General features: G+C 37.7%; 3 protein-coding genes across 3 annotated transcripts in view; 2 read left to right on the plus strand and 1 right to left on the minus strand.

The window, feature by feature from the left end:
• Positions 1–6,655, minus strand: part of LOC114846794 (inactive dipeptidyl peptidase 10-like) — a 130,063-nt gene extending 123,408 nt beyond the window's left edge. Inside the window, exon 1 of the mRNA XM_055505196.1 lies at positions 6,523–6,655. Coding sequence (XP_055361171.1) covers positions 6,523–6,573 — 51 coding nt within the window. The 5' untranslated portion in view covers positions 6,574–6,655. The remainder of the gene's footprint in view (positions 1–6,522) is intronic.
• cops8 (COP9 signalosome subunit 8) lies at positions 6,655–14,660 on the plus strand. The gene is made up of 8 exons (XM_029135871.3): positions 6,655–6,673; positions 6,901–7,008; positions 7,576–7,646; positions 7,810–7,858; positions 8,152–8,284; positions 12,623–12,730; positions 12,882–12,944; positions 13,599–14,660. Exons 2-8 carry the CDS (start codon positions 6,937–6,939, stop codon positions 13,676–13,678), a joined length of 576 nt encoding a protein of 191 aa, XP_028991704.1. The 5' UTR covers positions 6,655–6,673; positions 6,901–6,936; the 3' UTR covers positions 13,679–14,660.
• trim63b (tripartite motif containing 63b) lies at positions 9,420–11,252 on the plus strand. The gene has a single exon (XM_041068898.2). The coding sequence runs from the start codon at positions 9,639–9,641 to the stop codon at positions 10,680–10,682; it is 1,044 nt and encodes a 347-aa protein (XP_040924832.1). The 5' UTR covers positions 9,420–9,638; the 3' UTR covers positions 10,683–11,252.
• Positions 14,661–24,519: the final 9,859 nt, after the last annotated feature.

Genomic DNA, 24,519 nt, shown 5'->3' on the forward strand with positions numbered 1-24,519 from the left:
TAATACTGCGGCTCTGCGTGGCTTGGAAAAATAAATTGAAATTTATTTAAAATAAAACTTTTCGGCGCTCAAAATCGCATTGCAGTAGCTGCTGCTGTCACGCTCCTCCCAGGTTCTCACGCCTAACGTGCTGGTGTTAAAGATGGACCCGTTTCCAGATTGACTGGTGGCCGACTTCCGAATGTGCACCGGTGGTTTTTAGTTACGGCAGCTGTTTGAAGCAGAGAAAAGCGAGTTAGCTGTCCTCACCGATGCCTTGACAATGTTTTGTCATCTGTATGCGATCTGAACAGTCCTTACAGTTTTACAAGGCATAATCCTGACGCAGTTTATATTCTAATTACAGAAGTAGCTAAAATAGAACGAGGACTGAATAAGTCTGCTAGTAATTCATACGATCTTCTATTAATAAATAGCAGCTGAATAACTGCAAACTGTGGTTTGGAGCGCCGACTCCTGGATTAGAGCAAGGATGAGAGTGGATGTACTGCGGAGTCAGTGATGGTTGAAGATGCTGATATGTATGTTCAGAGAATGAGAAAGTCTAAAAAGCAATTGAATGAAGTTATTAAAATTGAAAAAGGATGGTGTAATAATGGAACTATATCTAAAGTAAGCAAGGAGTGTGTAATGTTGGTGTGAGACAGGCTTTAAATAGAGCTGCAGGATAGGATCAAGCAAACAGGAGGAAGGGTTAATTTCATGGATGATGATGATGATGATGATGATGATACTGATGATGAAGACGATGATGATGATGATTGCTGGATTTAAGGAGATAATTCCATCATGTTTTGCTTGATTGCCATGGCTACATAGAGAGCAACCATTCCACTCATAAACACAGCTCCATGTTCTAAACTGTTGCCTTTCTAAGGAAGTGTTGTAAGCTCCATGGTACAGTAGGATTCAGAAATCTAAGTTCCAATACCCAAAAAGGAATGATGCAGCCCAAATATCCAAAAGTAGATGACAGTCCAAACACAGATTTTTTGTTTTTCAATAATTCAAAAGGAAATTATTATTAATTCATGCAAACAATGAACAAAATATTTTGCTACTATGCATTATGAATAACAAAAATAAATGTATTTCCAGCAGGTGTCGAGTGTTTTTTTTTTGCTCTGTTGTTTCTCTTTCATTCCTTCACATTACAAACCCACCAGCAGAAACCATCTCTCACTGAATAGTGTAACAGATGGAGATGATGTTTTAAAGCAAGTGGGAAATGCAACGATATGAGAGTGAGATTACCTCATTGCCAAGTGACAACACATTGCTTGACCTGAATTTACAGAAACAAATTTCTCACTTTGTTCTGAATCATTTTCTTTAAAGCAGAATCACTCATTCTGCAGAAAGTGAGCCACTGAATGAAATAAGATGTAACAAAGCTTTCGAACCATTGCTTAATCCTAGTATATTGTCTGTGATAATAATAATAATAATTATAAGGAAAGGAATTAAAAGAATGTAGGTTAAGTCTGGTACAATAACCTAACTTTTTACAGTGGTTGATATTTAATTAGTATTTAATTTGAAATTTGCTTCCACTGGCAAAATTTAAAGCATGCAAAATTACACGTGGCATGTATAGTATGTGTTTTATTAAAAGGCATAGCTAACTAGAAAAAGCATTTCCATAAGAAAATGCACAGTGAATGCTTCCAAGCTGAAAATATTCCTGAAGAGTTGCTGAAAGTAACTGAAACATTTAAAACAGATGAAATAGCTCAATCATGTAAAGCATAGTTGAATGTATCTAAGGAGAAATAGGAATTGATTAAACAGTGCTGAATATTTGCAGAAGAAGCTGAAGTAGTTCAATTTCATATGGAGGAAACACAAAACAGATTTGCTGAAATTAACAAACGGCTGAAAATCAATTAATTAATTTGTTGAAATATAGCCAAATATATCAAAATGGCTAAATATTGTAATTAAATAGTTTTAATTTCAAGAGCTGAATGAGTAGCTAAACGTTTTGGAAATATTGATTACGGCTTAAATTTGCTTCAGAACAAGTATTTGGATTTGAATTGATAAAAGTTGAAGCTTTGAAGGAAGTGTGTGCAGATAATTGCTGAACAGTAAAATAGTTTCATTAACTGGTTATAATTAACTAGTCAAATTCACAAAAGCGACATTTAGGCTAAATAATTAGATTGGTGCTTTTATTTTGAAAGTAATTTGAGGAAGTGTGTGTCCTAACTTGGTAAACTGGAAAAAGCGCTCATTAAGTTGTCCTAAATAACAAAAAAGCAGTCAAAAGCAGAAATCAAAAAGGTTTAGAGCTTAGTTAGTTGCACTAAAAGTTTAGTATTCTTATTTTGAAATGACTTACAGGAAGCTTGTGTGAGTAATTGTTAAATTGTTTCATTAACTAGTAATAATAAACCAGTAATTACTGGTATAGACTTATTGCTGAATTTGAATTGACCATTCGAAAGCAGAATTTATTCTATTAAAGCAAAAAAAATGGTTTAATGCTTTTATTTTAAAACGATTTAGAGATGTGTGTGTTTATAGCTAAACTTTAAAATAGTCTCATTACTTGTCACAATTAACCATTCAAAAACAGAGTTTATGCTATTAAAGCTAAAAATTTGGATTGGTACTTTTATTTTGAAAGGATATTGAGGACACCTGAGCAGGCAATTTCTAAACATGAAGATTGTCTTATCATCTAGTAACAATACACCAGCTGAACGCAGAAATATTGCCCTTTTTAGCTAAAGATCTGGAATGGGGCTTTTATTTTGAAAGGATTTGGAGAAACTGTGTGTGCAGTATTTTAGTCTAAATAAATAGTCATGATAAACCTGTTGAAAGCAGAAATATTGCTATCTTTAGCTAAAAATCGGGATTTGGGCTTTTATTTTGAAAGGATGTGGAGAAGCTGTGTGTGCTTAATAGCTAAACTGTAACAGTCACAATAACCAGTCACGATTACCCATTCAAAAGTATAAATAGTCCTATTAAAGCTAAAAATTCGGATTGGTGCTTTTATTTTGAAAGAATATGGAAAAGGCCTGTGCAGGTATTTGCTAAACAGTATATTAGTCTAAATAACTAGTCATATTACACCTGTTGAAAGCAGAACTATTGTTATCTTTAGCTAAAGATCGGGATTGGGGCTTTTATTTTGAAAGGATGTAGAGGGGCTGTGTGTGCTTAATAGCTAAACTGTAAAACAGTCACACTAACCAGTCATGATTACCCATTCAAAAGCACAAATAGTGCTATTAAAGCTAAAAATCTGGATTGGTGCTTTTATTTTGAAAGGATTTAGAGGTTGTGTGTGAGTAATTACTAAACTATAAAATAGTCATTAGACAGTCATAATATGTCATTCAATAGCAAGAATTGCCCTATTAAAAAAAAAAATTAGGTTAAGCCCTTTCAGAATAAAATCACCCTAATAAGTGTGAGTGGTTATTTGCTGAACTCTAAAGTGTCTCATTAACGATTGGTAAGTATTCAGAACCAGAAATGTTCTAATCAATCTTGCCATTAAAAGAAGTAAATTGTAATTGGTGCTTTTATTTTGAAAGGATTTAGAGGAAACGTGTGGGGGTAATAGCATAACTGTCAATTAGTCTTTAAATAATCATAATTAACCATTCAAAGGCAAAAACGGTGCAGTTAAAGCTAATAAATTGCATTGGTGCTTTTATTTTGAAAGGACATAGAGGTAGCATGTGTGGGTAATTACTAAACTGTTAATCTATCTTTAGATAATCATAATTACCCATATAAAAGCAGAAATGTTGGTATTAAAGCTAATTATTTGGCTTGGACTTTTATTTTGAAAGGATTAAGAGGAAGTGTGTGCTTAATTACTACACAATCCAATAGTGTAGTTGAGTAATCAGTAATACGCATGGAACTGCTGTCTACACTGAGCATCAGGAGTTTGACCTGTCAGTGAAATCTGCAGCTGCGCCGTCGCCATGGAGACGAAAGGCGGGAAAATCAGGCTCACTCTGCTCTGTAAAAGCAGAGTTTCACCCTGTATAAACAGGATTGTTCCAGCTAAACCATAATAGTTATCACAAAAATTATTTCATTTTACGAGTCCCAAGTCTTCAATGAGCAAATGGTGTGAATTTTATGTTTGAGGACAAATGTTTGTAGCTGCAGTCGCAATTTCAAAATACTTCTCCTCTTGTTTTTCTCCCCAGACGTCTGCCGAAAATTATCATTAGAGTTAATGGGAGAAATCCAGGATCTCTCTGCGCTTTGAGGTTGATAGCGACTAAAGTATAGGTCTGAGAGTAAAGCCAGACACATCATTAGAAAGAAGACAAGTATGACTACGATTTAGTGAAATAATTACGTTGATAGAGGGAAAATTGTGTCCGTAGTGACGAGTTAAAGACAGAAGTTCTATCTTAAAAAAACGTCCCCTCGCACTCTGGCTGTGACATCACGCACTCTAAATAACCCAATACACACTAATGGAAAAGATGAAAATTGACCAAAAACCACCCAATATTTAAACTGCTATAAATCAGAAACTATTAAAGATATTTAAACGACTTCTGGAAGATTAATAGTTGAATAGTTGAAGATTATTTTGTAGTTTAAATGGTGTCTGTAGCTTAAAGTATGCGGAAGTAGTTAAAGCTGAAAATAGACAAAGCTGAAGAGAATTTGAAAAGTTGTTCCCATTCATTTCAATGGGAAAAAAAAGTTAAAAAAAGCTTAATAACTTGAAAAATATGAAACATATGAATGAGAAAAGTAATAGCACACTTCTCCTTAAAAAGCTGAACATTTTGATATTGGAATCGTTTCTGTAGCTGAAAGTATGCGGGACTAGTTAGATGCAGAAAAACGGGGGGAAGAAAAATAATAATAATAATAAAGCTTAGAAAAACAATACAGTGAATGCTTTGCAGCATTCACTGTGATGAGTAGTGAAGAATAAGAGCGTGTCAGTAGAAGTATTTGATCCTTTCTGTTTTCACAAATTATGTGTTTAAAAGAAAAGCAACACAGTAGCAGTGCAGTCAAATTCTCTAAATCTTTAAGTCAAGTTATTTAAAAACGACGTATTGTGTATCGACATGTTGTTCACTGTGACTCCTTTGGGTGGAAATGACTCTAACGTAACATATTTCACGTTTTTATAAAGATCATTTATGTGTTATTTATCTCTTAAAGGACTTGCTCTTTGAAAGTAGTTGGACTCATTGTTATGCTGCACGATGAATCGGGGTGCCTGCGTGTGTCAAGGATATCTAAACTATAATGCATTTATTTGCATTGTCAACATTTTCTGTTTTTTATTGATTTAGTTATACATACATTACACATTGTAAGATGTGATAACAACCCACAGGCATGACTTTAACCAATTTGACACCCTAGGGGAGATTTCACGTGGCACCCCGTTGTATCGCAGTTAATTTCACTGCTAGTGTATATACTGATAAGAAACCTAATAGATTTGTCTTGAACATTCTTTTATTTGATTGAAGCAGTTGCACATTGAAGATACTTCTATGTTAAAAAACAAATACAAAAAATGAACTGAACATGTACAATAATCAACAATATATAAATAAATATATAATAATGAATATAAATATATACCAATATAATATAAATTGCTGACATAAAGTACCTTTTAATACAATATAAAGTGACTTGCGTTTTTCCAGTCCTTAAGTCTTTCCCTGTTCAGTTTGTACTCTCTTTTAGAATGAAGTTTGCAGCAGAAGCATTTTAAGCTACAATATTTTTTGACTTTTTCTCCATTGAATAAGACTTTGTTAAAATAGTCGTGTTGACACCTTCGACCATTCATTTCTTTAGGGAATGTGAAGCTATTTTCTATTTGAAATGGACGACTGTGAACTACCTCTGTTCATACCGTATCAGTTAGAGGAGTTGGCCAGTCAGCCGGGTCTATTGGAGCAACGGAAGGTCCGCTTGATGCTGATGCTGCATCACTGCTGGGTTGTGCTGCTATATTAGTAACAATTTCAATTTTTTTGTCATTACAGTGAACTACTAATTGGCAGAATGCATTGCAAAGAATGAGTAAACTGCAGTTTAATAAACCATGTGTGAATGCAAAATTATGCTCTTAACATTATATTGTCAAGGTTAATATGATAAACGCAATTTAGATAGTATGAACTGTAACACAAAAAAACAGCTAAGCTTACAACTATGGAAAATGAAGAGCGTTTAGATTGACTTATACAAGCTAAGAAAACGTCACATAATGCAATTAACAATCAATGCAATTAACGTTACAACACCTATTGAATAGATGTAATATTTGCAGATTTGCCCGAGGAGGAACGATGGGGGTAGTTAAATTACTATTTTTCATAACAACTAGAATCTTCGATAACATTAACTGACGACGTTAACAGGTAGATAGCGTTAGCTATTTATTCAGTTGCAAACAATGTTGTTATGATAATTGTTAACGGTGATTATTATCAGTCATCGTTAGGACACAGCAAAATAATATAATCGACATAATATTCACTGTAGCATTACCTCTGTCTTTGTCGAGTTTCTCCTCCTCTCCCTTTCTCTTTTTCCTACCATGGGCACCAGGCACTTTAGGGCGTTTTGACATGTTGAACTTGTTGATCCATCAAAAAGCGACCACCGTGTAGCAGGTCGGATTATTTGTAAGAGCGGGAAGGCAAGTAGGCTATATTACTACTACTACTACTACTATGTAGGTTTTGCTGCTATGTGGTGGTGGGCTTATTCTTTTCTGACGCCTAGTTTTAAGAATAGTGGGCGTTTTCTTCCTCTTTCTTTCTTGCTTTCTACTTTTTCTTTCATTTAAGATACTGCTTTTCTGGCTTTAGCCACTGGACGGCAGCCACGCCCCTTAATTGAAACTCAACTACTTCTATTACACAGAAGAAGAAGTTTCCGGCGCAACAGCGAGGCGTCATCATGCCTACAGCTGTGAGCATGGAGGACAATTTTGATAAATTATTAGAGCAGTGTGAAGCTCAAGAGCTAGAGGTGAGCATGGAATTTGTGTTGTATGTTTCTGTACGAGAAACAAACGTATTTTACGTTTTCTGTCCCCGGTACTTAGTTGTGTTGTGACAACCAGTTAGCTTGAACTGCTTAAGGCTAATGATGTGGCTAAGCGATTGGTTTAGTTTTACACACTAGGAGCCGTTGACTTGTCTTTCCATACACGTTAGCACTTAAGCCATTTTTTATCAATTCCTAGCAGAGTTCAAGCGTAGCTTAAAGCGCTGAGTAGCAGACTGAGTCGTCAAGGAGGTTTGCTGTTAGCATCAACTGAGTAGCATTGTTAGGTTCTCAGATTTGTTAGTGAGCATAACTGAGCTATAATGTAAATACTGAACTGACTGATTCCCTTAATAACAGTGGGTAGAGAATAAAATGCAGCAAGTTTATATAACTAGCTGAAGCTATGAAACATAGGGACAGATGGCTGTAAAGCTAGTACAGTATTTACTGAGACGTAGGGCAAATATCTATTAAAGAAGCTATTGTACTGTATGGTTTGTTTAGGAATATGCCTCAAGTTTCACCTTTACATCTGCATTTTTACAGGCTCCTGGGGGAATTGCAACACCTCAGGTCTATGCTCAGTTGCTGGCTCTCTATTTACTTCATAATGACATGTAAGATATGTCTGACTGTGGTACCTTCTATAACCTTCCGTATAAACTCAAACAACACTCAAACAAACAAATTACTTTTTACTGAGATGGATATTCCTCAACTTTGGTCTGTACCTGCAGCTACATCCTGTTTGTTCACTAACATATTGATGTCTTAAAACAGGAATAACGCCAGGTATTTATGGAAGAGAATTCCCCAGTCAATAAAATCGGTAAGCATGTTAAAATACCAAAGTCCTGAAAATACTTTTTGTGAAAATAAAGATTGGGTCAATGATACAAAATGTAATGTATGCATGCATCAATATATAGAAAAAGAAAAAGAATTATAAACTCTGCATCACATTTTATCCTCAGAAACCTTTATTTGGAATCTTAATGATGTCTAAACTAGTTTGAGCTAGTAATCAAAAGCAGTTACATCAAAATACTTAGAAATAAATAGTCTAGAAGCCAAGTATGTGCAAGTATGGCCGCCCTCTGAAATGCTTTTTTCTTCACCCAGGCAAATCCTGAATTGACAGGAATTTGGGCTGTTGGCCAGCGGATTTGGCAGCGAGACTTTCCAGGCACCTACACGGCCATTGCAGCTTACCAATGGACTGAAGGGATTCTCCCAGTCATGGAGGCTCTTCGAGGTAAATCAGGTTTTGAGGCCTTTCTTTTTAAAATATATTGTTTTTACCAGCAGGGGGAGCCAGCTGACCAACTTTATTTAAACAGTCTAAATGAAAAATAACAGGCACATTTGACATTTACAATGTCTTTTAAGTATCAAGCAGTGTGACATTAGTGTCACAAATGAGAGGGCAGATTGGTACATTACAATATTCAGGGTTGTAAATCATTTTTTGTGATTGTGTGTTCATTGTGATACAAAATCTAACTGAATTTCTAAATCTTTCTGTTGGCATGGTTTTACACATCAGCTTTTTATGTCTAAAATCATCATTGTGAAAACAACTCACTCCTCATGCAAGTGTTGGTACGTTTGTACCATGTGATATTTCCCTGGTGCAACAGTTTAAGAATAGCTTCTCCCTCATGTTTACGGTACTTCATGTTGATCTGCTGTGGATGTTGATGTACAGTATTTCATAAGACTCTTTGGGTAGCAGAGGATGATTACTTCTTCAAGGAATTATGGGAATAAAAGGCTTTTTAATGTTTTAAAATAGCATCATCTTGCCAAGAGTAAAATGTTTTTATATAAATAACCAGTGTATCACAAGCAAATGGAAAGTCCCAACAGCTGATTTGTCTTACACTTGCTATAACCATTTGTCTCTAAAATTAGAATAGAAACACCAACTTGGCATAGCATTTACTGGAGTCTAAGGTAAGGTCTAAAACCTCAAAAGTACAAAGATTCCAGAGGAACCAGCAAAAAGGGAAACCTTTGACTGAAATTGTATTTATTTATTTTTTTAGAGTACATTAAATCAACTTTAGACATTAATGCAAATTAAGTATAACAATAAACAAATACACCGTTTACTGTTGTAAACAAAGCAAATTATATAAATGAGATAATTTATATACACCAAAACAAGTCACAGGATGTTGACAGTAACTTGTTTACCATTTATATCTCTCAGGTTTGTCTCCTCTAAAACAGTCACATGGGCCCTATTCACTCTCCCTGTTCTGTCACTCTTAGAGAGTACACAGTGCCCACTGGGACATGTGACACATGCTGCACTAGGTAGGAGGTGGGGCATTTCTGTGAAAAGATCCCGGTCCAGCAAGCAGACTGGAATGTGTGCTCTGCTTGGTCAAAAGGATCGGGTATCACCAGCTGTGAGGGGCTGGTATAAAGGACAGGATTGTTAGCTCTCAGCCAGAATAGATATCAGCCTTTCACAGCTCATGCTAAGGAGACATTCTCACGATCCGACATCCATTTTTCTGACTTTTGGAGCTGACAAAACTCAAAGCTTTCACTTCCGATTGGAAAACTTGGTCTATAGACTATAAAAAGACTTTTCCATAATGGACCTCCAGAGGACAGGATCTATGGTTCGGCCTCCTAGCCCGATGGATAGTCTCGAGAAGCAGCTGAGCTGCCCTATCTGCCTGGACATGTTCACCAAACCAGTGGTCATTCTGCCCTGCCAGCACAACTTGTGCCGTAGTTGTGCCAGTGATCTCTATGACTCTCGCAACCCCTACCGCTTTTCTGGTGGTGTCTTTCGCTGTCCAACCTGCCGGTTTGAGGTGGTGCTTGACCGCCATGGTGTGCATGGTCTGCAGCGCAATCTTTTGGTAGAAAATATCATTGACCTCTATAAGCAACAGCAGGAAGGCAATGGCGGTGGAAGTACGGAAAACACCCTGAAGTCTAAAGAATCCAAAGAACCAAAGTGCCAAGAACATGAGGATGAGAGAATCAACATCTATTGTGTGACGTGCCAAGTCCCCACCTGCTCCATGTGTAAAGTTTTCGGTCAACATAAGGACTGTGAAGTAGCTCCGTTAGCAAGTGTTTACCAGTCCCAGAAGGGGGAACTGAGTAATGCAATTGATACTCTTGTGGCCAGTAATGGTCGTCTACAGGCCCTGCTGAACCAGATGGAGGATGCCTGCCGTGCCGTGCAGGAGAATGCTCAGTGTGCCAAGCAGGGGTTAGCTGAACGCTTTGACCTTTTATATGCTGTCCTTGAAGAGCGCAAGACCATCCTGCTGGAGCAGATTGGTAAAGAGCAAGATGAAAAAGTAGCAGTGCTGCGGGCGCTAGCTCAACGTTATGGTGAGCGATTGCAGAGCAGTTCAGAGCTCACGGATACGGCTGTAAGAGCCTTGGAGCAGAGTGGTACTGCTGAATTTCTGCTGGCATCCAAGGGCCTCATTGCACAGACCAAAGATGCAGCTAAAGGTTCACTCGGGGAGGAAAGGCCAGAGCCAGGCTTCGAGAAGATGGACCATTTCACTTTGTCAACAGAGCAGGTTGAAGCAGTCCTGGCAAAGATGGACTTTGGAGTGATTGATGAGGATGAATTTGAAGATGCAGAGGAAGATGAGGAGGAAGAGGAATGATAAAAGTGTTTATGGACTGACTCTTGACACACGTCTTTTGCAGGGACTTTGATGTTGAAGGAAATCCAAGATGTCGGAGGATGTCAATTAAGATGGCACACTGTTACCTTCAGTGCAATATTTCATTTCAGTGTCATATTCCGACCTTTGTTTTTATACTTTTTTTACTTCTGCACCAGTTAAATCAAAGTAGGTCTAGATAAATGTAAACAGTAACTCTCTGAAAATGAATTACAGATTTTTAGTTTTTACTTTATGTAGCATATGAAGTACTTTTGTCTAAGTTTGTGTAAAGTTGGTGCTTGGCTATAGTCCTTGTAACCACCAAATTTGTCTTTAAAGCAATGTAAAATAAAGTTGCATGAACTTGCGCATTAATTAAATTATTTTCCAAGTCCGCACTCAAATACAACTTTCAAATTAGAAAAGCTGACTAAGGAGTAATCTTTTAAAGACCCAATATTATTTTGGTTGTCTAGACTTTGGAGCTCTTCCACCAAAATGTTTCCCACTCAGTTGCTGCTCTTACTTGGCAATAGACTGTATTTAAAAATAAAAGCCCTTGCCGTGTTCCTGTCTGCTTTGCCTTTGCTGGTGAAAAGTGATGGCTATTTTAAGAGGTGAGGGGGTGAGAAGCGATAGCCACCCAGGAATAGACTGTCAGAGAAGGACAGACAAGGTCCTGTTTCTCCTTCGTTAAGCTCCCATCCTCCCACTCATGGACGTCTTGCTCACCAGCCCCAACCCAGCACCAAAGTGTCAAGAAGAAGGGTCCAGGTGACATACAAGCCAAATTCTAATGGTTAAGAGGCCACGGTAAAAATACAATCTGCTTGGGGACTAGGTTACAAAAAAACCCTGGGATGATCTGCTTAGGAAGGCCTCATGTTTTTTTACCGGGAAGTTGTTTAAATCACACAAGATGCAAGTGTATGAAGTTTGATGATCATATAGTCTAAATAGACACAATTTTCTATTGACTGGAGAGAAACGCACCAGTTTTCCCTTTTGAAAAAGTGATAAGCTATGAAATCGTGAAAAAATAATGGTGTTTTAATTACATAGCATCTCATTACTTAATTAATGGCGTTAGTGTAAACAGTATTTAATAGTAAGTTACAACAGTCCATTTTCTTCAAACACAGTTTTCCTTCTCTTTTATGCAAGAACAGTAAGTTGTAGAACAGGAAGTTACTTGGACAGCTGAATGGGACACATCTCTCACCTTCCACTCACAGCTGTCTTCTGTCATCCCACTTGTTATTGTTACTGCTGCCTGCTGCTGACTGTTGGTGCACATAAACCGTTGCTAGGCTATAAAACACAAAGGCAACAGCCCTGGGGCCTTTACGTGACCGCGGTGGAGGCAATAGCAAACGCACGCCTATCTATTCTGTTGTGGGAGGCCCTGTCATTCTTACCATTATTTTCACAACCTACAGCACCATGTCAAAGCAAACTTAGATGAGTAGAGCAGCTCTGCCGTAAAGAATGTGCTGAACAAAAAACATTATTGCATATTACTTATTAATCACAATCAGTTTAAAGGTTTCTTGAAAATCACATACGCCAAATATAAATAGATAAACCCAGAAGCTAATCAAAATTGAACAGACAGGTTTTTTTAAGCTTTTCTTTAATTTAGAATTCTGGATTAGAATTTCATAAACATAAGACATAATTAAATGGCCCAACCAAAACAAACCTTGTTTTTTTCATTGCTAAATAAATGTTTAACAAACAAAAAATTAAAACGCCTGCTTTGTACATCTGGTCTTCATTAAATGCTATTTAGAGTTAAACCTGTAGCTGTTAAATAACAGCTTTGTACACACGATGCAAAAATTAGCTGTTCTAGGAGCAGAATTCTGTTTGCTCATGTGTGCACTCTACATGCACCTGTGACGTTAACGTCTCCGTGTTTTGTGGATTCTTCACAGAGGGCACTCGACAAAGGGCCTACAGCCTTGTGGCCCAGGCCTACACTTCCATCACAGCAGATGACTTTGCTGCCTTCGTTGGCTACTCTGTGGAAGAAGCAGTCAAAGGTAACAACCAAGGGTTCATCATCTTTACTTTCATTGTGTGTTTATGTTCAGAATTTGAATCAGAGGTACACAGAAACAACTTGTGATTCAAATTCTGCAAGTATTTGTGCATCTGTTGTTTATAGTATTTTCCCTACTTCTTTGTCCAAAGGTGTGGTAAGCCAAGGTTGGCAAGCTGACCCTGCTACCAGGATGGTGATGCCCAAAAAGCCAGGTAGGTGGCAGTGTTGCTCTTATCGTCAACCCACTGTTGGCCACACAATCTAAACATAAATAAATAACGCCACACCCAACGTCCAGCAGGCAAAAAAATGTTGACGCCAGGAATTTAGAAAGTACTTTTAATCCCAGTGACAACTGCTGATTGCTTCAAACATATTTGCATATTTGTTTTTTTGTATAATGTTCATATTCCCTTGCTTTAGTCTTTTTTTTTTTTTTTTTTATGTATCAGCATTATCCCAACTTAAAGGATCTTGTCATTTGGTTTGGGCAGATAGGAGAGGAGGCAGTTGTGGTCGCCACAATCTATAATCTTTCTGCTTCACTCCTGAAGCATCTGTGGCACACATGTCTGGCCCAAAATACTAACCCACCCGCCATTAATCCCCACGTCTCTGGCTGATTCCCCTCTGCAGCACAATGGTACTCTAAAGCAATGATTGGGTAGTAGTGAACCTGGCAGAAAAACCCATGCAGTTCTGGATCAGTGTTCGGTGTAACGGTGCAGTCATGTGCAGATGTGAGACTCCTGCATGGTCAACATGAAACGAGGGCTCTGAGGGTTTTCAAGTTAAAAAGCATAGGTGCACAGCGATAGATAAAGAAGCCTGCCTGACTCACATTTCCTCCTCCCCCCTCTCAACAGATCCTCCTCCTGTCTCATTGGTTCCAAATGAGCAGCAGTTGGCCAGACTCACTGACTACGTGGCTTTTCTCGAGAATTGACAACCCATCACAACCACTGCCATCCTTTTTCTCCTGCTTGGTACTAAGGGAGAATACAAGTTCAGAAAGACTCTTCCTCCCACTCCTGGATAAAGACAAACCAAAAACATACTGTCATCTTGCATGAGTGCTGCAGGCTCTTTTCTAAAACCCACCTTGAAATCTTCAATAAATGATCAAACTCCCCTTGTTAATTCATATCCTACTATTTGTAATTCATTATCAGACACCAGTGTTAAGGTGGGTCTGTGTAACAGGAAAGCAGGTATTACAGGAAGCGTATCTCACACCACTGTTAGTTATTGCTAAATTTCCAAACCTATCCCACACAAACAGTTACACAGACCTTTGTGTACAAATAATAATTTCCACTCTGTTTTAGCACTTATGGACTACTTTGAAACAAAATTAATTAGGTAAAAGAAGAGATAATAGTCTTGGCAAGCATGCATGCATTACTGTGTGGAGTGCAGTCCTCAGACCTCAGTATCTTTGTTTGTATTGACTGGTGATTAAATTTTTGCTGTTTCTAAATTGTTTTTTTTTTTTTTTTTTTGGCATTTGAGTGTTGTTTCAGGTTGATCATGCAGCACAGAGCTTGTTGGCCTTATTCAGATATGTAAACAAGTGTGGCACATCACATGCATGTAATAGCACACATGCATTTGAGGTTGACTGGTCCATAATGTGTGTCTTGCCTGATTATATAGTTATATAAAGATGTGGGGAGAACATAAGTGATGTGTCAGTATAAAGATTTAAATGGTCTGTATGATGGCAACATCCTCATTTAAGCCAGTTTAATCAGATCTTCAAAGTAACGCTGCTAGTTATGGTTAAATATTATGATGACATCATGATAGCTGGCCGCCTTATTTTGGAGGCCTGTCTGGCTGCCATGTGTGTATGGTAATGTGTTTTATTCTTTCTCCTCTTGTCGTGTCTGCATCCTGTTTTGAAACTAAATTCAAATCAGCACTGATGTACTTTTTAGTTATTTAATCTTATTTGATCAGTCTAAGTTATAAGCAAGTTTCTGGGCTTTTATATGATTTATTGTGAAATTATGTTTGAGGGTTTTTTAAGTGGTTTTAAGTCTATGACTTGGTTTACTTCAAGGAAACATGCCAGCCTGTTTACATCTGCTCTTTGTCCTACTTAGATATGTTTCAGTTTGTTTGTGAATTAGCTGTGTACAAGCACGTGTTGGCTCGACCTGTGAAGCACGTGGAAAAGCAGCCTTGTCATGACGGAGCAGCATGCCCCAGCAGTTTGAGTGTGAGAGTGCAGCTGACCCTGATCACTCTGTGTCCCTGCCGACCCCACGCCCCTCAGCCAAATGGAATGTGTCTATGTCCGCACATGTGACTGCACCGGTCGTCTGGACTGACTACATGAATGCTGCAGGAGCTGTTGTGTGTCGAGGTAGAGGCGAGTCTGAACTGCATTGATGTGTTCAACTGAAATCAGGAGTAAAAACTTTATTATATATATAACTTATTTATATGCTGTTTGATGAAACAAACATATTAGTGTGGCGCTAATAATGCAAAGGTTGTGGGTTAATCTCTGAGCCACATGCAGCTTTCTGCCAAAGGTCTCTAGAGTGTGTACTGGGTCTTCATTAGTATAAAAATAATATTATAAAATCTAAAATTATCTTCTATATTTTTACAACATACTGTTTGTTAAATTAAATTTTTTCCATCTGTTAACCTCAAAGATACATTTCTACAATTCCCTTAAACACAAATAACACAAATTTGCTAAATGAGGAGAAACATATGGACTAAGATTTTTACATCTAAATAACGAAGATGACATGACAATAAAACCAAATAAACAGAAGTTTAAAATTAAAAATGTGCCATGATAAGTACAAAGTGTTAGGACATTCACCAGTAGAGGGCGCATGATGGGCTGCTGTGTAGATGTGAATATAATGGCATTTATTGGAGTTGATAATCAATCCAATGAAGTACATTCCCATATTTAGCCCTTCACACTGTAGCTTCTGTTTTCATAGTCAATTTATAACATACAAAAACCAGAACACACCACATCTCCTTGGCAGTGTTTTCAGTTCCCAGTTTTAACCTCTTAGGCCCCACTCTGAAATGTAGACTGTCCGTTGATTATACTTGACACTTGTTGGACATCATCAACATAATGACATGCCCTCTAACTTTATAGTGACAGGTTTCATAAACAGTGTACAACTATTGTCACAGCAGAAAGTTTCTTTAGGTAGAGAAAAGCTCATATGTATTTGTTTATGTGAATGTGGATCTTCATAGTCTTTATGCTACAGTTTTCTTGAAGCTCCTTTGGAGCGCTGATGCTGGGACACTGGATTGGCCAAAATGACCACGGGCCTACAGCTTTCTATAATATACAGCTCTGTCGAGGAGGCAGCTTTGAAGTAAGGACATAGGGTTATTCTATGTCTCCACATACAGATGTGGCTTCACCAGCTTTAATTGTCATATTGACTTAATAAAGAAGACTGGTGATGCTTTGTATGCTTTGACATGGTGTAATTTTCCATTCTCACTGGTCATTGCAATGTGCTGTTCACCATAAACGCTCGTTAATAAATTACAGATGCTGTTACAATAATAGTGATCAGCTTTTTGGCTTGTCGGCCTCGTGTCCTTTTGTCATATTTGCCATTCAGATGTTTCCCAACTGTGTGTTCTGTGTTGTTCATTTTTGTTTGCAGTGACCAAAGAGAAACCAAGATTTAGCAGTTTTACTCCTTCAGGTGTTGTATTTTTGCTGTGGGATCTTCACTGAGCCAGTTCACTATCAGCTTTTGCACAGATGTTCAAAGAGAGCTGCTGAGTGATGTCCTATTTTCAAGGGGTCAAACATGACCTTTGCCTTAGTTTGGCTGAACATGCCCACACAAGATGCTAGGGCTTACTGCACAGCCCCTGGGCTGTGCATAAACACAGGTTCACACTGATTTGATGCACTTCATCCAACTGTGTCCAAATACTGTAAATGTATAACAGTGAACTCCAAAGTAAGAATGTAAATAACAAAGCAGACGCACGTTGGAATTCTCCCCTGCTTAACAAGCTTGTTCCTAATCAAAGTGGAGACAAATATATTCAGAGATGTTTCCTAAACTGTTTTCTTTTTAAAAGCTAAAGAAGGAGCAGATGTAAGGAATGCAGTACAATCTGACTTAGTCTCAGTAAAATGACCGTTTCCATATAATATAATTATATTTCTTACATTATTATATTTCTTACATTATTAATAATAAACCATGAAGGGGTGTGTTGGATCAAGGTTAAGCCCAGTACTTTCAACGTTTTTAAATGTGAGTAAAAAGTTAGCGTTTGGCATAAAAAAAAGTAAAAACATCTAAAACAAACTCCACATCTGCTGTTTTTGTAGCGTTACATGCCAATTTAACTAACATCTGCTAAACACAGCTGTGAAATAAATTAAAGTAAACCATACAATGTGTTTTCCTGCTGCTGTAAAGTAAAAGTAGATGCTTTTTTTTTCATTTATGTAGACGTTTCTGCATATAAGACCGGTTTAGGTAGTGTGGCAGCTCCCAGGTCACCTCAGATGTCTACAGCCCTGCTCTTCTGTCTGCAGGCCTACATCACCTGAGGCAGTCGGTCTTTTGACATGTGTGGATCCTTTTTGTCCAATGCTGTTCACTACAGCATAACTGTAATGACATAACTGAACTTTAGCCACTTACCTCACCTACTGTTAAACTACAACTCTTTTCAAGTCAAGTGAAACTGTTGCACTTTGTCATGAAACTTCTTGTGAGCGTTTCATGGAAAATCATGTCATGAAGGGAAAGATTAGAAAAGCTCTGCAAGTGTTTCAGGTGCAGGTGATGTGGCAGCTGGAGACAGTTACGTCTTGAGTGCGAAGATGTTACATAAGAAAAGCTTCGTCCATGAGGGGGCAGTCTTTACTGACAGATGGTGTGAGCTCAACAGAGTCCAGGTTGAAATGATGCATATTGTTTGCTACAGTTTTACCAAATAGTGAAATACATCATTGACAGCTTTATAAAGCTTCCATCAAAATCAATGTTTGGATTAGGCGTAAAAGCAGGTTTCAGTTGTTTCATCCATTTGTCCTTGCTCCAACTCCTGGACTCTGTGGAGAATATTTCAATTTTTTTTTTCATTAACAGCAGTAAAAGCTCCCTCACATTCACAGGGAAATGTTTCCATGTGGTACGATGAGTCATAAGCATGAGACCCGAGAGAGGAATTCAAGAGGATGTGGGAGCTGAATAGAGGACTATGATGTGAAAAAAGCCAGAAAACAGGGGCTGGGGGGGCTGAAAGGGGCCGAAGAGAAGAGGAGGGAGGCAGAACGAGGAGGAGAGTGAGGGAAGCGCTGCCTGTTAATAATAATAATAATAATACTGCAAAGGAGATGAAAGATACACATTGAGAGAATCATTGTCTTATGTAAAATGTGCAAGTTGCAGTTTATCATTGAGGTTTTGTTTTTAGTGATCACTGCTCTTACAAACTAGACATTTGTAAATCTGTGGCAGATTTTTAACATCTACAGTGTTTCATTAAAAGCCACATCCAAAAAGACTCAAAGTCATTAGAGGCAAAAACATTTTTCATATAAGCAGAAAATGTTTGAGGACTGAGAAGCATTGGGACACAGGGTTCCTTCTCACGAACAACAAATTATAAATGCAGTTTTTTGATGCAGCTGTTTTCCGTGGACATGTGACCACAGTGAGATCACAGATAGAAGCCATCAGGCTGCACAGCCTTCACATCTCTTATCCAGGAGACTTCCTCATCCACCAATAAAACCTGATTTGGCTGGAAAGATCTTGCTGCCTGCCAAAACTGAAAGGGTCTTTCATAAGCTTCTTTTATGTCCTGTGCCTAGGGACATCACCTTTAGACACTCTGGGTAAAAGGCAGGGAAAATTAAGTTAAGTAATGAACACAGATCACTGGCAGAGTGTCTCCTTTACACACGCTGGTAGTGTTTTAGCTATTATTAAATTCTGTATTTACTTTATCAATATTAACAAATCTTTTACATATAAAATTGGTTTAATGCCATTATTTAAGAAGACACCAAGCAAACATTAAGTAAACAAACAACCATCTTGCTGTTTACCTTTTGCAAGATAGCTTCCATTTGTAAATCATCTCTTAGTTTAATTTGAAAGGGCCAGATGCAGCTCATGCTGGTGGTGAAGTCAGTGTATTATCATGATGCAGGCACCAACAGCTCTGCTAGTGATGCATGTTTTAGGACATTGAGATGACTTATTTCTGGCTTTTCTTCTTGTTTTCTTTATCATGAGAGATCCAACACACACATCTCACATCTATCCTTTAATTCAATTATGTCTTCTGGATTCACAACACTGACTAAAGATGGAAAGAATGTTCTTCTATCAGTAGCAGGAAATTAGCTTCAACTGCTGAACTCAGGCAAAATATCAAATGGCGACATTGAGAGTTTCTGCAAATAGTCTTTTTGTTGATTTGATTATTTACTGCACGTAGTGAAGTACCAATATCTGTCTGCGCTTTGTATTAATGATGCACACACCTGTTACTCTGCACAACACCCAACATGTCAAACGTCTCCTTCTGAAACCATAGTGCTTCGACTTTTGTTGTAACAGATAGACTACAGGACCACCAGGTCTCTGCTGTTTCTGGGCGTTACATAGCAGATGCCATCTTCTGACTCCTCTGCCCCCACTCTGTGTTGCATTTTCCAGCCTTTCCCTCAGCTCTCTCCCTCAGTTCCCCCAGCTTCTGCCTGTCAGATAAAGAGCCATCAGGATGATACATCCCACCTCAGACTGCAGGTTCCCGTTTTTTTCCTGCATTCATTTCCAAAAGCAACTGTAGCCACTGCTGCAGCTTTTTCTCATCAGTCTGTCACCAAGCAGCACCTCCTGCCCATGTCTGCCCTGCAGCCTTTCTCTTAGTAATAAAGAACCGGTGGTGTTTAACGTTTTACTTTATATTTAGACTCTTAAAGCCAGACCGTGATGATGATTATAAATAAACTACTATAAAACTTGTACATTTACCTTTATCTTAATGCCAAATAAAAGTCAAGTAATGCTGATACGCATAAATCTAGTGAAGTACTTACTTACTTACAGTATGTTGCAACAATCTACAGGCAGCAAACACTCTTGGGACGTCAGACTGCAAACATCTGTTGCTTTTGGGAGCTTCTGAGGAATGTCTGAAATAAAAGATCTGCCTTTTATCAGATTATGTAAATATCCTCTTTCTACATCTGGACTTCCAGCTTATCATACCTTTTGTGGTAAGTTAACTTACCTAGAGATCAGGGTAATACAACATACACTATTTCACTATTTCAATATGTTTGCCTCACACACCTGGAATACATAATGTGGCCAATCCTACTCTCAGCTACATTGTGAAGATTACAGGCTAACGCCATGAGAAAGAAACCTTTGGCAGCAGGACTCCATCTTTATTTAGGTAAATAGTTCTGACTCTGAGTCAGACTTCTGACTGAAGTCTGTCTCTATGTGTTTTTTGTCATGTTCTACTATTAATCTGGAAATGATTATAGATGAATGGATCTAATTCTAAACATCTAAACTAACCTGAACCTTTGTGCGGCATAGTATGACTCACTAAGTGAATAATAGCAAGTAATTGTTGGGCTCTTTATTGGTAGAATTTACTACACAGGCAATTGGAACAAACTAACAAAACATAAATGTTGGCATTGTAGTAATAATCTTAAGCTATTAAAATACTTGTTGATGTTCTTAGTTGCATTTCGTATATACTCTACTGTGATACCACTGCAAACAGTTACTACTAATACATTTCAGAGAAAACTGAACAAATAGAGTTACAAATCATTGCAGTTGTTCGTGTGGATTTTTAAAAGCATGGGGTTGTACATTTAGTGTCCTACTTAAGGGTTTGCTGTTTTTTTTGCCATCATGTAAGTCATGAGTAAAACGTCAGCATTTCTTTTACTGATGTGAGTTTTTTTCTCTTTGCTCCTTCATGTTTGACATGTGCCACAAAACAGATAAAAAGAACCAAAGGAAACAATGAGAAGAGATGGTTTGATGGCTGGAGTAAATCAGCACAGTGTGAATGTATTTGCATCTCTGCAGCTCAATGTGAAAGTCATTACAGACCCCTGACTTTTATGGCTCTTGTGGAAAAATGCAGAGCCAGCAGTGAGTCATCGATGGGCATGTGTGCTGCTATGGCAGTAAAACAAGTCCTCTCTCCTCTCCCCTCTTCGTTCTTTGAGCCACCGGGAACGGAGACGAACTCCCACGCTTGTTGTTTGACCTGCCAAGTTCATCGACTGGAAAGTAGTTGAGCAAACCACACACCAGCAAGATCTTACCAGCTTCATGGTGATGCTCTGTTGCGTAGGTTTCCTCACACTAAACTCTTCTTGGAGATGAAACTTGTGGCCATTGGTTTGGTTCCTATACCACACAATTTCTTTGAACATTTCAAATTTGTGGCACAAAATTCAGCAACAGTCTTCCTCCAAAAATGTTTTCACTGGCACTCCCATGGCCTTAGATGACTCATCAACCACTGAATGGCTAACCACAGAAGCTGCTCAGCAATATGGAGACAGTGGGAGACTCCTGATGATACTACACTGTAGCATCTGTACACTAGACAGGAGAAAGGTTTGGGTAACTCTGACTTCCTCTTTGTTCGTTGACAATGAATTAATTTGAATACACAGCGCAAACCACTTTAATAAATCTAATTGCTTTAATTAAAATCTATGCACATAAAACCCTAAAAAAGGTTAAAGAGCTTGAGGATTGGGTTGTTTAAAACAAGCGCAGCAGTTTCACTCACTTCAAATATTTCCAGAGTGTCCACAGAGAGATCTTCTGTGGAAAATGTGAGTCAGAAAGTCCCTGGACAACTGCCGGTGGTTCTTTCAGTGACACTGTGAACAAACATAATGACTCATCCAGAAAAGAACATGGTTCATCTGCTATAAAAACACTCTGTTACCGTATGAAATCTTGACAGTGTTTGTTTGATTTCAATATGACTGCTGACTGCTTCCATGTTAGTAGAGAAGGGCGTTTTTTGGTATGAGCTCAATGTCTTTGCAGTCTACCACAGTTTGCTGCTGTTAGACCTTTTCCGCTCATTGTGGAAATTCTGACATGGAATTCCAGGTGCTGCAGCATCTATTACTCATTGTGCACAGGGAACTGGCAAAGTGTTTGTCTGATGCTCAAGACTGAAAATAATGTTGTTTTAGTTCATTATATCAAATGTTTTACAGGTTACACGTTTACAGGTGTGAGTCTTACTTACTGTCCAGTCCTGCTGCATGTGGTTTCATAAATCTGACCTGATGTTCAAGTAAACATATTAAAAATACATTCAAACACTTTCAAAACCAGGTGTAATTAGCCATAAACTGTATTTCACATTTCAAAAGTTTTATTATAGCAAATATCTTGTTTTGAGTAGTAACTGAGCAGTAAATAGTAGAAATTCAGCTTTAGCTGCACATGTTTACTTAATTATTTTAGTGTTTTAATGCAGCGTTCTTTAGACCAACTCCATTCATGCATCAATCAATTCCCCAAAGTGTGTTTGGCTTTGATGTGTTGCCTTTGCCAGTTCTCTAATGTCTGCTTGTGTTGTTTGGTTTCCTCTCACAGTCCAATATAGAATACAATGTAGCAAAATACGAGCAACTATTAAGCCATTGACAAGTAAAATATTTGACCCATCTGTCCAGAAGTACAAATACCCACTAACAGAGACAACAAGGCAGGACTGGTGTTAATATAAGTCTCAGCATTAATCAGAAACAGTAAGAATCTGCAGGACTGTCATCAAGTGATGATGTGGAACATGCAACACACTGAGGTTCACATGAACCGAGGCTTTCCTTCTGCTGCTTCTAGGTGATGCTTGGGGACCAGACCCAGCTCTCCATCAACTGTATGTTCTTCCATTCTAGGAACTAGAAAACTAATTCTTATGAACCTGGGCTAATGCGCAAGGGTACCAATAATTGGAAACACTTCAGTTACACTGGATACATTTTTTCTGCACATCATAGACAATGTAAATGTCTTTATTTTATTTATTTAATTTTTATGGTCAGGTTTTTAATTGTTTGCATTACACCACTGTGGCAAATATCATCCTTTTTTTTCTCATACGCTGGCCTCTCAGTCCTCTGCTTGGTTGTTTTCTTTTCACTGAATAAAGACAGTCACCTTGAGATTCTCTTCCACTACCACCATGTTGGGTTGTCTAGATACATCATTACAAGCCACGTTGTTTTGTTCTGTCTATTTTCTGAGAGTGTTGTAAAAGAGTAAGCTTACCATAAATTTCTAATAAAAAGATTAAAAATAAAGATGTGATTTTACAAAATACAATAGCACCAAAGCAGGATCAGTGTCTGTCAGTGTTGTTCTGTTTTAATAAATCTGTATTGAACTGATTTAAGTTTGTTTAGGTTTCTAACGTGTTATTTAAATAATTATTTTAATCATTAGTTCACCACAATTATCACCAGGCTTATTTTTTAAAGATTGTTGCTCATATTATTTGGTTTGATGAATATCATCATGTGCAATATTGCAAAAGTGCAATAATGACCATACCATATGTGAGACACATTTTGTGCCAACACACCAACAATCACACCAAGCAAAATATTATTATAAGTTTGGTTAAATGAATGCTGTACATCAACCTGCAGTTTAAAGACAAAAAGTGGTTTTAAAAACAAATTAAACAGAAAAAATGTGATCTGTGGATTTTTCTGTGTAGCACATTTTCTGTTTATGTGAAGATTCTCAGTCATTAGGTGAGGTTGTCTGAAATTTGAGTCATGTCAATAACTTTTTCTGAAAACTGTTTTTTGATTTGGGATTTTACATTTGTGATTGGAGTTGGTTTTGACTAACAAATTTAAGACTTAAGTTGTCACTATATTATTAGGTTTTAATATGATGGAAACTTTCCACAAACAGTAAAACAGCTAAACGTATCCCCAGCCTCTCCTGTTCCTAAACGGTGATAGGAATCTGGCCATGGTGTCCTCAGTGATCATCCTGATCTCTTCTTGTAAAACCTGCTGTTAGTCAATATTCTACGGTACTCTCAGGCGTAGTTCCTGTCATTCTCTCCTGTCTTAAATGCTTGTGTTGTGGCCAACTACTATTAAACACTAAACGTATGTGTAGGCTGTTTTCACTTTGGCTTTAAACATTTATCTGTAATGGGTATCAGTTATTTTTGCTACTTTACTGGTGGTGACCCTGTGAATGTTTGACCTTATCACACAGTATTGAAGTAGTTTGGGTGTTTTTCAGATACAGCCTTTGTTTTTTAATTTAGAGCCTGATTAAATGAGCTTTAAACCATAAAGAGTCTACTCAAGATCATTTTAAATGGCCAAGATTCCTCTGAAAACTCAGTGTCACAGAGACACAGATGACAGCAATAAAGAATTAAAAAAATATCTGACAAGAGTGAAGCAGCAAGGAGCCCAGAAGATTGATTAACTACTGTAGACTTTAGGGCTTATTCCTATCATCACATCCACTTTAGCTAGAAAAGTAAAGGTCCAATGCAGGATGTCAGCTTATATTGAGATGGCTGTTGTTGTGAATTAATGCTAATTAAATAAACTGAATTAAATTTTATGACCGGAGCAATTACTCAAATATAAAGATCATGCTACAGGTACATAATTTAGAAGATATTTGAACAGAATATACACCGTATGGTAAATTTGGTATTTACACTAATAATAGAAACGCTGGTTCATACATT

The sequence above is a fragment of the Betta splendens genome, chromosome 21 (assembly GCF_900634795.4).
Source record: "Betta splendens chromosome 21, fBetSpl5.4, whole genome shotgun sequence".
In the NCBI taxonomy this organism is placed as follows: domain Eukaryota; kingdom Metazoa; phylum Chordata; class Actinopteri; order Anabantiformes; family Osphronemidae; genus Betta; species Betta splendens.

What these genes read in the sequence shown, in the direction of transcription:
- cops8 (XM_029135871.3), top strand. Translation starts at nt 6,937, where the DNA reads ATGCCTACAGCTGTGAGCATGGAGGACAATTTTGATAAATTATTAGAG. An exon ending in AGTCATGGAGGCTCTTCGAG is followed by an intron (nt 8,285 to 12,622) that starts GTAAATCAGGTT and finishes GATTCTTCACAG; the next exon opens with AGGGCACTCGACAAAGGGCC. An exon ending in GGTGATGCCCAAAAAGCCAG is followed by an intron (nt 12,945 to 13,598) that starts GTAGGTGGCAGT and finishes CCCTCTCAACAG; the next exon opens with ATCCTCCTCCTGTCTCATTG.
- trim63b (XM_041068898.2), top strand. Translation starts at nt 9,639, where the DNA reads ATGGACCTCCAGAGGACAGGATCTATGGTTCGGCCTCCTAGCCCGATG.